This window comes from Antedon bifida, chromosome 7, assembly GCF_963402885.1.
Source record: "Antedon bifida chromosome 7, ecAntBifi1.1, whole genome shotgun sequence".
Classification (NCBI taxonomy): Eukaryota; Metazoa; Echinodermata; class Crinoidea; order Comatulida; family Antedonidae; genus Antedon; species Antedon bifida.
In genome coordinates, this window is record NC_136232.1 from 7,389,194 (window position 1) to 7,404,634 (window position 15,441).

The 15,441-nt window shown below is 31.6% G+C and overlaps 2 protein-coding genes across 2 annotated transcripts; both read left to right on the plus strand.

Moving 5' to 3' along the window:
- The first annotated feature begins 1,429 nt into the window (after window positions 1-1,429).
- LOC144848204 (uncharacterized) lies at window positions 1,430-8,765 on the plus strand. The gene is made up of 11 exons (XM_078704915.1): window positions 1,430-1,486; window positions 1,811-2,344; window positions 2,946-3,108; window positions 3,378-3,484; window positions 4,368-4,610; window positions 5,833-6,002; window positions 6,750-6,839; window positions 7,008-7,187; window positions 7,524-7,761; window positions 8,060-8,263; window positions 8,688-8,765. Exons 1-10 carry the CDS (start codon window positions 1,474-1,476, stop codon window positions 8,080-8,082), a joined length of 1,761 nt encoding a protein of 586 aa, XP_078561041.1. The 5' UTR covers window positions 1,430-1,473; the 3' UTR covers window positions 8,083-8,263; window positions 8,688-8,765.
- On the plus strand, window positions 8,222-14,798 carry LOC144848205 (uncharacterized). The gene is made up of 11 exons (XM_078704916.1): window positions 8,222-8,263; window positions 8,688-8,864; window positions 9,134-9,409; window positions 10,136-10,210; window positions 10,425-10,665; window positions 10,948-11,196; window positions 11,370-11,684; window positions 12,480-12,764; window positions 14,167-14,352; window positions 14,560-14,648; window positions 14,742-14,798. The coding sequence occupies exons 1-11, from the start codon at window positions 8,222-8,224 to the stop codon at window positions 14,766-14,768; spliced, it is 1,962 nt and encodes a 653-aa protein (XP_078561042.1). The 3' UTR covers window positions 14,769-14,798.
- The last annotated feature ends 643 nt before the right edge of the window (window positions 14,799-15,441 follow it).

Genomic DNA, 15,441 nt, shown 5'->3' on the forward strand with positions numbered 1-15,441 from the left:
TGTTCAATTCTGATGTTTTGAACTCTGGAGTTTGTTTTTTATTCACACCATACAAAACGTGTTTGTGTAATTTGTAAACTTCTTTTTTAGCTAAGCGATGTGAAAGGTGTATAAATACAATTATATTTTACTTTTTCATGACTGTATTTTAATAAATACTCGTCACAATGATCGCTTGTGCTTCAGACATCAAGCATCAAGGACACAGGCTTTTTCCCATTCTATAGCAATCAGGTTACCCCGTGTCTGGGACCAGCTTCCCAGACCGTTGACAGATGCTGCAGTCCTAGAAAGCCCATCAGCCTTCATTAGAAAAGTTCATATTCATTTTGATTCGCTGTAACTGTATTTTGTCTTTATGTCTTTTATGTGTAAACTGACTTTGGGGTTGGGTCAACCGGCTCAGCTACAGTGATTAAGTTCACTTAGGTTGACCCTGGTCTCCCCAATTTCAGTTTTTTTTGTTTTGTATATACTTAAATAGACCAAATAAATAATGAAATGAAATTTAAGTTGTACAGAAAATTCATTCTAATTTTAAATTAAATTTCTTTTACAACATGTTGGTTAATACAGGAGTTGAAGTTGCGGGCTGGGGTATAAAAATTACTTACTTAAAAATTGTTTTAGATTGACCCAATGGCTGCCCATACAATTTGATATTTAACTAGTATAACTTACTGTAATAAGTGTTTCCTAAGTCACAAACTTAGTTGAAATTAAAAGTCAAATGAAAACCAAGAAATTTTAACAGTTCATTATGTTAGTATTATATAACAAATTATTAATAGACCCTTAAACGATGTTGTTGGCTCTTTAGGTACGGTAAAATCTGTTACCTTTATAGCGCATCATATACTGTATCTCTTACAATTACACTCATGATTGTTCCAGTGGTGTAACGGCTATGAGGACTCACTGGCTAAACCCAGGGGCCCCGGAGTTTATGGGGGCCCTGAGCAGTGCCCAGAAGAAAAAACAGGCAATAAAATGTGTCGATAAACGCCTGATGCCTCAAGTGTTGGAGGCACACTTAGAGTTCATAAACCAGGGGCCTCAGGCCTCTGCCTTTCGCCACTGGATTGTTCTGAATTAGGTTATAGCAAAATGTATAAAAAGTGAATAAGATTTAATTTATTTGTTTTTGTCTACTGTACTTTCATTTTTAAAATAAATTTAATGCAATTATCAATCTTTCAATGAATAAACATATAATAATGTGATGAATGTATTTATTTTTAAAGTACTGTAGTAAGTTTGTTATTACTGTACATTCAATTGATGCATGGTTATAACTGTATCATATTTTTTTTAAATGCATGTAAAAATTTGTAATCTAAAATTATACTGTGTAATTAAGTATACTACTCAAACATACTGTCCTAGACTCAGAAATAATTTAATCTGATAGGGAATGACATATTTTTTCAGAAGTAAAGTAAAGACGATAGAAACTAAGTATTGTTTGACAAGATGGCTGCATCAGGTACAGTAGATCCTTATTAAAAGTGCTAGTCGATTTTCAAATCCTGAATTTTAAAATCATATCCATTCTCACAGATTAGAATAACGTAATCATATGGTACTCATTGTACCTCATTCAGACAACAAAAGATGGTGTCTTTTCCTATTACAGTATAATTATAATGTGGTACCTATTTGCTCATAATTTGCATAAATGTACTCCTCATGCTTAGCAACTAGATAGCTACAGTATTGTACAGTAGTAATAAGAATAGAGATTCTGATAAATTGTCAAACATTATTTTGAAAGGTGTTCTTAATGTGTTTTCTTTTTTTTTTTTTATAGAAATATCTGAAACTTCTTTTGTGAAGGCTTTAGTATGTTTTTCAAATTGGTATGATAAACGAGAACTCATCAGGAAACTGAAAGTGTTGTATCAAGGTTACATTTCAGTAGCTGACTTAGATAAAGCCTCTACAACATTGTACTTCATGAATATGTTATGTGTTTCTGGAGATCTGAGTTCAACTGATCTCACCATTCTGTATGATACCATAAAGGCCACTAAACAGTTTGATATTGTAGACCGACTTAGATTGTACATTCCTTCTTTTCCTAATGTTAAAGATATAATTATTACAAAATTCAGCCTTCATCAACAAAAGATTCTGAATTTGGGAAATGTACTGATACAGGAGGATGTGAGCAAAATTGATAGTTGGTACAATTTTCCACCCAAGAACTATCAAGATGCATGGAGTCTTCTCATGGATTTACAGCACAGACAAATTATTTGCGAAGAAAAGGAAAAAATGGATGAATTTATTAAGACCTTAAAACTTCTTGGATCATATAGAGCTGTGGAAATTGTTACCAAAGGTATGTCGATGTTGCTTTCTTTAAGAGCAATTTCCATACATTTTGCAATATTTAATTTTTTTTATGAAGTGTAGTTAAAGTATTGATAGTACAATAAAAAATCATAAAACTAGTTTTTTTATTAAAAAGTTTTCAAAATCTCATGAAAGGTATTTAAGTGGGAGGAAGAAAATAATACTGTATACTTCAAGATGTAACAAATGTGTGTATATTTATATTGTTACTGTATTTAATTTGCTCTAGCAAATAGTCTAATGTAAAGATTGGAAAAAATATAGTTTTTCTCAACAACCATTATTATTTGTTTGTATTAAAGTCCCTCATATTATTGTAGGTCAACCGCTGCCCTTTGGGATTTTATTGGTTATAAATTTATAAGTTTGTAAACATCTCTGTTTATATTTATTATGACAGTTTTCATGCATTTTGTTGTCAATAACATTCTTATTTTAAATTTGTTGGCAATGTGTCAATCTTAAGTTTGATGGTTGAATTATATCATGGAATAGAGTGAAGCAGTCAACATAAATGAACAAATTATAGTGATATGTAATTATACTGCATTGCTAATGTGTTAATTGTTTCTATTTATGTTTCCAAGAATCCACTCCAGCAGAAATACTTTCACGAGGACCAGAAGCATTAAAAGCATATAATGAAGCTCTGAAGGAAGGGGAAACTGAAGTTAAGCAAGGCAGAACTATTTTTGTAGGTCTTGAAAGAGTTGGAAAAACTTCTACTATCAATTCTCTGTTACGGAAAGAGTAAGCATCTCTCAAATTATATTTATTTTACAAAGACATAAGCTTAATTTTAAAGTATTTTAGGATAATTAAGTGATAGAAAGATGAAATTGGAGGTCTGTTAACTTGTAGCACAAATCCAAGGTGGTAAACAGTTCATATGTTGCTGTAATTAATGTATAATTTTTATCGTTTCTCTCCTACTGTACTGTTAATTTAAAAAAATGAAAGCATTGTATACAGTAGTTTAAATTATAATACTTTCATGTAAAAATTTTTGTTTTGGATAGTTTTAATGCTAAGCAAGAAATAACTGATGCCATAGCAACAACAAAGCTTGTGTGCACTCAAGATGCTGCTGATGAAACAATGTTGGAAGAAAAATCACAAGATACTTGTAAGTGTGCAGTAGTCAAATGCCTTGTTGTTCTTCCTATCTAATCATTGCAATTAGTGACTCCATAAGTGGACTTTTGTGTGTGCAATTTTTATACTTTTTTAGTATAGTTTACCTCCTGTAAAGATTGATTCCCAACAACGTACACAAAGCAAGCAACAGTTTGGTTTGGTCACATCTTTGCATTGCATCCTTTTGACAATGTAAAATTGCTTTAAAATTATCTAAGAATATCGTTGAATCAAGACCTGATGATTTTTAACTGCATTATAACACTCTAGGCCGATCTTCCAAAGTCATAGGCTATAGAAACATTTTGGCTATATAACCGATATTGCCTTTTTAACAGTTGTATTATAACATTTTAGATCCTCTTGAGAAAAATATCTCTCTGGACTGTATTTATGAAATAATTGCTTTAAAAGATCTCAAATGAAAGATCTAAGCAGGCAATTTCTGTATAATATCACGGCATTGTCACTACTTCACTAGGCTATCACAGGGGCGGATTTAGGATTTTGATAAAGAGGGGACAGATATGGGAAAATATACATCTTTTTTTCTAGATGCCCGGAGATATTATCTGAGTCGTTTTGACCGGTCGATTCTTGTCATATAGTTATATGAAGATAGTGCGTTTTATAGACTATATTTAATATAAAGGCTGTTTTCCTGTCGATGTAACGTTATGACAAGTTGCATTGAGTTGCATTGAATTTTCACATGGTTAGAGTTGAAAATAAATAACGATAACGATGATCGAGCCCCAAACCCCCTCCCACCCCAAGTTCGCCCCTGTATCATGAAGTGCTTTCTTTTGTATGCTACAAAACATACTTCTGTATGGAACATTAAGACACTATTTTTTCTTTAATAATTGAAGCTTATGGCCTTTATGAGAATGCTCTCGCAGACGAAATGGTGAACATTATAGAGAGTGAGAGACTGAGAGAAGCATCTATAAAAGCAGCTTCTGATTCTGACATAGGAGAAACATCTATAAAACCACTGTTAGAGAGTAAACCCCAAAGGGAATATAAAGTGGACGTACCAGAAAAGTCAAATAGGGGATCCAAGCGAAAAAAAAAAGGGAAGCATAAAGACACGTCAAAACATACAAAAGAAGGTAAGCATTTAGCATCCTACAATTCATGTAGACTATAAAGTTAATGGTACAGTCCTATGAACACAGTAGAAGAGAGTAACTATAACATTTTCAGAAATAGTTCTGGAATAAAATAGATTTAATTTGCCTCTGTGACGTATTATAGGTTTATATCATGGATCAAATAACAAGAATATATCGACAGTGACATAAAGATATTTTCCAATGTGCTAGCCTATGCTAAACAGCACTGCTACATATCCTTTTGCTATTTTATCCATAGTTATATGGATTTTGTCAGAATAATATATTGATTGATCATTTGATTTCAAAATAGCAAAATTCCATATCCAAAAATTAACAATGCAAAGAAAACGAAAATCGGATTTTCTCCCATTTAGTACAATTATATTTTCCCCTTTCGATCTAGGTACTACAAATACTATAGCCAGTATCACTTCAAATCGAGCCACCTACACTTCAGTAAAACCTGAAGAAAGATCCTCCGTGCATTTGCTATAACGCTATTTCAAGTTGAAAAGTGAATAAAATAGGATAAAATTGTTAACGAAAAGGTTGTAAAACAGAAATCGTGTAAAAATACTTGCACTTGTAGAAATATTTGAAATGCTTTAAATTGCCTAAAACATACTCTAATTTTAGTTGAAAATGAATTTGACAATTGTAAAAATTGTTAGCATGCTTATACATGCGTTATATGTGCTATGCACATGCAGTAATTTATATGGGCAATAGAGAGATCCTTTAAATCCGATATTTATTATAAATTATAAATTCTAATATATTAATTCACACACAATAATTAAGCAGGTTGCTTTGAAGAATAAAAAATAGGTTTTAAAAATGAATAGAAGAAAAACAAATGCAAACTATCTGTATTTCCTGGTGAACAGGTCAAAATTTTATAATTTTGAACGTAACCACACAGATTTAATAAATTTAAGTGGGGGAAACAATATTGTTAGAAGGGCATTTCTTGTTTTTGTTGGTTACTTTGCATTGCATCAGATTTCTTTCCGAGTGAAGCCACTTACACTATATGAGTGGCTTTCGGCTGCAGGCAGGAGCTTGGAGAGGAGATGCAGGCACAAACAAGTACATTTTCAAGCACTGATTGATATTGGAAGAGACCATGACCTTTTTCAGGCAACCTTCAATCTCAAAATTAAATGCATTTTAAAATTAAAATTAACAATCAACATTTTTGTATTAATTTCATCAGAGAAAAAGAAAGAAATGCCTAAAAACATCCAAAAAACTTTGGAAGAAAAACTTAAAAAAAGAGGAGAGATAATGTTTCAAAAGGAAGGTGACTCAAAGGTGACAAGCAAAGAATTTGTTATGAATATCTGGGACTTTGGAGGCCAACCAATCTATCATGTGATGCAGCGGGTAAATTAATCAAGTTGCTTAAATAAATTTTACTTTGTTTTTGTGAGGTAGAGGTTTCCAGTACAATATATAGATAAAAAGATATACAAAGGCCTAAAATAGTATAAGAACAAAAAAGTAAATATATGAAAAACGCAACTATTTGGATTAGTGGACTCAAAATGAACAAGTCAGCTGATGGGCAACAAATTGTACTTGTTTTGTTTTACCAACTGATGGCATCTAAACAAGTCACACAATTTATCAACAATTTAAACACCTTTTGTTATTGAGCAATATTACTGTGATGATTATCGATGTTATTGTTCTTATTGATTGGATTTTTTATTGGATTTTTAAAAATACTATCCTATAGTTTTAGAACGAAAAATTGTTTAATTTCCTTTGGTTTCACATAACAAACAAATTTTAAAAAACATAAATTTATCAGCCTTAAAACAACATCATATTCACACCATGTGCCATGAAAATGTGCTAAAAGAATCTTGAAAATAATAGGTTTTTAATAAGAATCACAGGCATTTGATTTGAACATAACTTACTCTATTTGTACTATTAAATCATGAGTACAACAGAAGGCTCAAGCCAAGTTAATTTTGATATCCCAAAAAATAGAAATAAAATAAACATAGAACAACTTATTTTGATTTAACCATTGAGAGCACAAGATATTCAATGGGCAGAACTCATATGACATGTGTGTTATTTACTATTACTTTCATTATTTTAATTGTCAATGTCTCTCAGATCTTCATGGTATCTTTTGCTGTTGTCTGTGTAGTATTCAACCTGTGTGATGATCTTGATGCCCCAGCAAAGGTTTTGAATCCAACAACTGTAAGAATTCCAATGTATATTTTTATCTCACAGTTAAGTTTCTTTATAAACTAGTTTATTGTATATTACATATTTAGAAAACCAAAGCAGAAGGTAATTTGTCAATTCTCTTAATAAAAAAATTGAAAAAATATTTTTAAAAAGGTTTCTATGAAATGTTGCATTTAGGGTGAGGTGTATGATCATCGAATGACAAATCTTGAGTTCATTCTTCATTGGATTCAGTCTGCATACACAAACAGTAGACCTGACGCAAAGACAAATGATGGTCAGCCTTCTCCTCCTATATTTCTGATTGGTACACATTTTAATAGCCTTAAAGGAACCGAAGCAGAAAAGAAACAAAGGGTATAGTATAGTATATAAACAATTTAAAAATGCACTGTGATATAAATAATTAACCTTGGTGCTCCACTTTCATTATATTATTTTGATGTAATGTCTTGCACATGCGCTAGATGTGTACACTGGACCTATGGTTTATAGTCCTTATCCAAGAAGACTTGTTCTACCACCAGAACTATGGAGCAAGTGAGCCTCAAACCCTTGCCGATGTTATGGCTACGTAATTAGGATTCCACTGCTCGGCCACTCACTAACATTTTACAAGTTATTGTCAGTGCATATTTTATGTGTACAGTAGTGTACAGATACAGATGTACAGCAGATGAATCTTTATTTCAGGTTGCACAAATAAAGGATCAAATCTGGCAGGCCCTGGCAGGCAAACCATTTGCTGCTCTTGTGCGCTCAACTATCTTTACCATTGAAAACAGTTTACCATTTTCAAGGAGCAATGGTTGTGACATCATAAAAGAAATACTTGATTTATCAAGGAAAATGATTCAAATTCTACCAATAAAATGGCTGCAAATCCAGCAGGAAATTCAAGAGTTAAAGAAGAAACACATCTATCTACCAACTAAGCAGGTATAAACATGTTTAAAAACTAATTTAAATCAAAATATGTAAATAATATGAAACCTGCTTTCTTAAAATGTGAGAATATGACCTCAATTGCATACTTAATTATATTCTCAGTAAGCAGTACTGTCATTCAGTATATTGCAAATTTAAGCACGGCGAGAACTACTAATTATTCAATAGATAAACATTAAATATACAGATCGGAAGAAAAACACATGTATTATATTAAGTGAAAAATGAGTAAAAAACTCATTTTCAGATTTATTTTTTTTAAATAAATGTTGTAATAAAACTTTTTTGTCCATCAGATATTTGATTTAGTTGTCAGCTTAGAAGTAATACATAACCAAGATGTTCTGCTCCAGTATTTACATGACATTGGTGAGATTCTCTATTATCCAGATGACAAGGCCCTAAAGGATATAGTAGTCTTAAATTTGATGCGTTTAGTTGACATGTTTAAAACAGTCGTTACTGTTGAAGATCCAAAGCTTCAGGTTAGCATATGTGCGATTTGAAATAAGTATTAGTTTTTGCATTTTTAACCCCAGAAAACTTTTGTTTTACTACCTGGGGCTCTGTATTATATGTACCAAGTATCTTCATTAAAATGAGTGACACAGTAAATCAAATTAGTATACTGTTATTAACAATTCCCATTAATGTCTATAACAAATTAAAAGTCAACTGAAAACAATTTTGAATTTATTTGCATAGTATTTAGTGTTGTATTTTATTTTCATATTAATGAAATTGATATTTAAATGGGGTTCTTTCTTTTATAAGCATTTGCTGCTTGAATTTTCCCATTTTCTTTGTTTAAATCAATAATTTTATTGTCATATTGAAATTGTCATCGTTCAAAGAAAATAAAAGAAGTTGTCATTGTCAAACTAAATTTGTTATAAATTTTAAATATAGACAGCAGCTTTGAGAGATGCTTGGATAAAGCTGAACACTGGTATTTTAGAGGAACATCTGTTGAGGCATCTATGGGAGAAGAAGGAGTTCTGTGATTCATCAGATGATAAAACATTTAACTTCTTTGTGTCCCTCATGGAAAAGTTTGGTTTACTGTGTGAAAAAAAGCATACAAAGGTATGACAACAAAAAGTATAAAATTGTTTTTTTTTAATAGTTTTAAATAAGGTTACAGACACATTTCAAAAATCTCTTTTGTAGTTTTCTTTATCCCTTTACTTGGTAAAACAAGTTTTATGATTGGAAAGTTTAGATTTCCTATAAACATCTATGTGACACTTAGTTTCAATCACTTTTTTTTGACAAACCATCTAAATTTTTATTTTATATAAAAAATTGACTGAAAATTGACAAAATTCCCTTTTTTTACTTGTTTTTTTTAATAGAACAAGGGAAGAATTTTCTATGTTCTTTCACGCTTGAAACCTGAAGCCTCAGCACCACCTAAATATGACAGAGAGCGTGCCGTTTCTCTTTTTCATGATTTCGGTAGCTACCTTCCAGATGATCTGTTTCAACGTGCTGCAACTAAATTTGTTGAGAAATTCCAAATGGATAATTATGAACCTCAACTATCTTTTGAGCACGTACAGTTGAATATTGATGGACATCATCAAGTCATTCTGTATGTGGCTACCATTAGACAGCGCCGTATGTTACAGGTACATTTTTTTCATTTAAAAGGTAGCGGCAAAAACCTAGAACATAAATTAATTGGCATTAGTCAAAAATAGAAACAAAAGGATTCAGTACTTATCTCATCATGTTTCTAACTATAAATATACATTCAATTTGATTTTTTGGTACATTACAAGTACATTTATAATTAATACAAATAATTTATTATGTATGTTGCAATGTATTTGTTTACATCGATCCATTGATATTTCTGCCTCCATTCTGGTTCGGACATGAAGTATTTTGCCACAGCACCTCCCCCTCGTGGGGGCTTTTGACGAAGCAAATTTATTTCACTGGCACTCCTAGATGGCGGGAAATATTACTCTTGCACGTAAAATTCATGACAAATGGCACCACTGGTTGGCCAGAATTGACACTCCCATAGCGCTCTAGGAATCGGCAAAACAATTGTATTTTGCGTTTAATGCAAACGTCAAGGGGAAGTCCCCGAAAATAATGTACTTCTGGTACGGTAAATGATGTAAATATTATTAGATTGTATGTTACTCTTTTGTTTGTTAATCTGGAATTCAACGTTGTTTTTATAATTCTTGAATTTATTTAATTTAAAAATGTCTTTTTTTGGAGGGTAAAATTGAACTGATCCACCAACTAATGGCAAGAAAATTCAGCGCAGCTCAGCCTTTCCCCTTTTATAAATGCTCACAACATCATTTAATTGTAATTTTTTTTGTTTCTTATTGAAGACAACAATAGTCCGAACAAAAATCCTTAATGTGGAGTCTGCAAAAGATAAGCCAGAACCTTCTGTCTGTAAGAAAGTAGGTTTCTTTCTCAAAAATATTTATATTTAAAAATCACCAACACAGCTTTAGGATGCCTATAATATTTTTAATAATATTGATATAATCTTTTTTGTAATGCCTTAATTGTATTTATATTGATGGTCATATGTTTTTTTAAATAACTTAATTATTTTACAATGTATTGATTAGATGCCTATTTTGCGTCTATTAATTCTATAATGTTTTCTAGGTGCTAAGCTTCCTTCAAACTGAATTAAAAGTGTTCAGTCAGAGTAACGCACGAGGTCTTAAAGCTAAGATGTACATCCCTTGTGCATGTCGTCCAAACATTGAAAATGCTCATCTGCATATTATTAGCAAGTTTGACCAAGCTGTATTGCCTTGTGGAGGCAATGCAATGGATGTGACTCATTACTGTAGATTGTTTGCTGATAATACAGTACCACAAGGTGATAATGCAGTATCGCAAGGTAAATGCATTGCATGGGGTGTGTGTGTGTATATATAGGGTATATCAAAAATAGATTTTACTTCAAATAGTAGTAAATATAAGCAAGCAATTTTGTTCAGGAAGTTGGGAAAAAATACAAAATACATATTGTAATATAAAACAAATAAAAAAGTGAGGCAAGCCATCACGATTCTCTTTCTTCATAATATAGCAGCATTCAAGTTTTGTTCAAAATTTGTCTAACTTTAAACCGATTTGTAGTCACCATGATACAACATGATCTCTTATTTACTATTCATAGGGTGTGTAGATGACTTGACAATTCAAAGAGTATGTGAGGAAATGGACGACAACTGGAGACAATTTGGTGTTCGTTTAGGAATCGGTCATACAGTGACAAAAGGGTTTGAAGCTTTAGATAAAATGATGCATCATTGGAGGAAAAAAACTACAAGTAGTAAACAAAATCAACTTGAAGTATTGCACAAGGCTCTAACAGAACATGGCCTAACAAACCTTGCTGATTGGCTATTTGGTGAAACAAAAGCAAGTATGTATTATGGTTATAAAATGTTATGAGTCCAAGCATCCATATAATAGATTATGGTTTGTAAAGATCATATTTAAAATTATAAACAGGCTCCCAGGATCCACTAAAAATATTTATCCTGCAAATCACTTGCATTATTTGTTTTCATTTTTCTTTTCTTCTGACTTTGGCAGAGTGCTTTGAAGACAGAGACTTCGTATTCATCTGCGATCATTTAGGCACGGAATGGAGAAGGCTAGCAGTGCGACTTGGCAATAAATGGATAGATATGGATAAAATCACAGACACAAATAGAAACATCAAAGACAGCATGATGGATGCCCTGGTTTCTTGGAGAGATGGATGTGCAAACCAAATTCCTACAATGATCAAGGCTTTAAGACAACAAGAACTTAATAGTTTAGCTTGCGACCTGTGCAGAAGACATGCCTACAAAGAGGATAAGAGTTTTGAAGAAGTCACAGTATTTCAAGACCAATCAAAAAATGGTTAGATAATACTGGGTACTTGTTATAGTATCTATACATTTTGAATTATAACACCTTGTATTCTTGCAATTTGATTGGTTAAGTACGCATCACATGTCATTTGGAATTAGCCCTACCTACAGAAAAGTAATATCTAATTAACCCGCTCTAATGCACGTTCAGCTTTATGAAAACATTTTAAGAATTTTTGCCATACGAAGTTGGCTGATAGTGTCCGAAAATCAACCGTCTGTAACTGTTCTACTCTGTGTCAAAAGTTGAGCACTTGCTTTTTTAAGGACCTAGCTTCTCGTCTAGCATTTGTCAATGATTTATGATGGATAAAATTAAGTGTGTTATAAAACAAATAATGAATGTTTTGTATTCGTTGAATGGAGAGAATATTTCATTCGATGACAAATCGACTGCTCTATTTTCAACTCGGCCTCATTAAAACTAGAGAAGTCAATCTTTCAACTTGTAAAATTTTCTCACCATCCAACTCATAAACATTCATTATTTGTATAATAATACAATTTTACTGTGTCAACTTTCTTGTACTACAGTATCACAATTATTTAGAGAGTGAACATAAATTTCAATTTGTAACATTTATTTTAACCATAAATAAAAATGAATATAAATATAGATTACAATATTAATGTTGGTAAATAATTTAAGGTATGATCGCAAGCCAATCATAATTTTGAAATTAAAAAAAAACAAATTCCAATCAAATGCCATTTGAAGTAGGCATATAGAGAAAACATCTAGTCCACCTTTAAATTGTTAGAGTAAACTTTATTTATTTCACAGGATGCTTAACAGACTTGCATCTTTTAACAATTTCTGAGATGATGGATGAGAATTGGATGGACTTTTGCATCAGACTTGAAATTCCTAGACAGAAATTGGTACAGAATGAAGGAAAATGTTCAATGTCAATTGTAGACGCAACTATGCTTTCTCTGGTTCAATGGAGAGACAAGCAGAATGATGATGTGGACCAGTGGCAAACAGTAAAGGAAGTCTTGGTTGAAGTTGGAAGAAAGGATATTGTAGACAGTTTAGAAGCTAGGAAAGATGTTTTGAAAAATAATGGTAAAGTATCAAGTTCATAGAGATGAAAGTTATCTGATTATACAACTTGGAAACATTCCTTTCAAATTTCGTTAAAGATGTATTGTAATCCCAAAACATGAAAAATAAAGATGAATCAAATTAAACTTTGAATAGGCCATTTTGTAGTTTTAATACATCCACTTTTGCCCAAAAAAGTTTAAAAAATAATGATTTCACTAGGCCAAAAAACAGGTAAATCTAACCAGAAACCTCAGGTTGATTTATTAATTTTTTTTTTTCAAATTGTTGGTCAAAGTTAATTACTATTATGTGACATTAAAGGCCATGTGCAGGTAAACCAACTCTACTGATCATACAGTCCAATCATTATCGATCTATATAGATAATAAAACTTGAATTTGTTAATTTATACCCATTGCAGTTTTTCCATTTTCTGTGGAATCACCATAATAGTAACATCTGGTTGAACTACCTACCTACTGAAAGAAAGACTGACTGGCTTTTATAGAAGAATTTTGCTAAATTCTGTGTTTGACCATTTTTGTCGTAATTTCTGTTGCACATATTTAATTTATGTACATTTAACTAAATATTAGTAAATGGCCACCTGTTGCGTTAAGAACGCTGAAAAATATCATGCATAGCCATAATACATGATTTTGGCCCTCTATTAGCAGAACCCCCCGTAAGCAGTCACCTTCCGTAAGCGGCCACTGGTCCAGATGGTTGCCGCTTTTAAACCAAATAAAAAATCAAATAACAATTTCGAAATTATTTGGTGTTGTAAAACTATGAATGCTTACTCCATAACTGGGACTAGAAATTTGCCTTTGTTGAGTTGAGCCCAAAAGTTTGTTTATTCTTAAAATATATATTGTTAGTTTGATCAGGGAGCTCCCGGGTTTAATGTTGTTGATGGCACATTTTTAACCGTTTAAAAAAATTATCGCAATAGGTCCATATAGTTTTTATTTTTACATAAAATGTAGTGTGTGACCTTAAATTAGGTCGAAAAAACGTAGGTCTAGTGTCTTTCTATGTACAGTAATTACAGCTACAATACATGTAATCCGCTACAATCCAAAACTGCCTGGTGACCAAAAAAAAAAATAAAAAATTGATAGATTGAATGATGGGAAGACATAATTCTTTTTGATATCACACAGACATATGAATTCTGTTCAGCATTTTAATCTTACAATTCGTGAATCTGCGCTTTGATCTTTCTTTGTAAAGGTGCTTTATCAATAACAAACAATGATATTAGTGTTACTTGTACTTTCAGCCTTGTAGAATTCTGGTATAGTTTTTTTCTTATAAGATGAGGTTGATGAAGAGAACCATTTTGTCTTTATCATTTCATGAACATTTAAAAAACAAAACTAAAGATCAGAATCTTGTTTTCTCTTTTAAACTGAAGATTCTGACCTCAATGAGGATCCTCAGTCCTCATCAGCATCATCAGAAGAAAGGGAAAAGAAAAAGCTTAACAAATCTGTTGGACGAAAGAGACATCAGAACTCCAAATGGGGGGAAAAACAAACAAAGAAAGCGAGTATTAATAAGTCAAAACGTAAACAAATTTCTCAGGATCAGGAAAATGAAGGTACTGTAAAAAATTGTTTATATAAATAATTAATAAATAAATTATTGGTAAAACTGTTGACTTGGTACACTACTGTATCTTACGAACCCAACACTTTCTTATTCAGTAAAATTGGTTTAGAACCGAGTTGACTGGCTTCCTACTGTAGTTTCCTAGAAACAAATGGTTATTAGGTTGTTAAAAGTTTTTTGGGTTTTTTTTTTGCAGATAAATGGTATTTTTTGTCTATACTAATTCCTGTGATTCTGGTCATCCTTTCAATAGTATTGTATGCAATATTCCATTATTATATAAAGGTACTGTCAAATGTGTTTATACAATAGAACACAGAAAGTAAATTTAACGTGCATTTAAGTACATTTTACTTTTAACTTGTTTGTGTCTTTCAGAAATCGCATTTGCTGTGTCTGGATTGATAGTCGGTCTGGTCCCTCTTTTTATAGGATGGAAATGTTTTACTTCAGTATCTACATTCCAAAAACTTGCATGTGTATTTCGTATATTATTTGTTTTCTATTCTATTATTTGGAGGCAAGTGAAAATACTAGTATATAAAATAGCCATAGCAGTGACTATATTATTACTTACTTATTTGCTGGGATGTTGTTTGGGAAAGAAGCCTTAGATATTTTTCCATTAAAGCTTGCTTATAAATTTATATGAATTATTTATTATTATTATGTGCCCTTTTTAGAACGTGCACATCCCTGATTGAACAAAATGTGAACAATGGTTTCTATTTATTCCACCCTAACCCCACAGCGTAAATTCGCACCTCCTTCCTAAATTTTGGAAAATACAATGCAAAATAATAGAACATTACCGGCCTTAAAGAAGCCATATTGTTTTTTGCATTAAAACTTGCTTATAAGTTTTAATAAATTCGTAAAGTATACCGACTAACTAAAGTTTCAGGTTGATCAAAATTTTGTTAGGTCCCTATTATTTATTTCAACATTTTTTTATTACCTTTTTAACTCCTATAACACAAAATAAATCATCTTTGAAAGATCTCATCCAAAACCTTACTAAGGCAGTCAGAAGGCTAATCAGAGTATTAAAAGGCATTAAACAACAACAAATATTAGG

Coding starts and splice junctions, on each gene's coding strand:
- LOC144848204 (XM_078704915.1), top strand. Junction 7,188..7,523: donor AAGCAGAAAAGAAACAAAGG/GTATAGTATAGT, acceptor TCTTTATTTCAG/GTTGCACAAATAAAGGATCA. Junction 7,762..8,059: donor GAAACACATCTATCTACCAA/CTAAGCAGGTAT, acceptor TTGTAATAAAAC/TTTTTTGTCCATCAGATATT.
- LOC144848205 (XM_078704916.1), top strand. CDS start 8,222: ATGTTTAAAACAGTCGTTACTGTTGAAGATCCAAAGCTTCAG. Junction 11,197..11,369: donor ATTTGGTGAAACAAAAGCAA/GTATGTATTATG, acceptor TGACTTTGGCAG/AGTGCTTTGAAGACAGAGAC. Junction 11,685..12,479: donor TCAAGACCAATCAAAAAATG/GTTAGATAATAC, acceptor TTTATTTCACAG/GATGCTTAACAGACTTGCAT.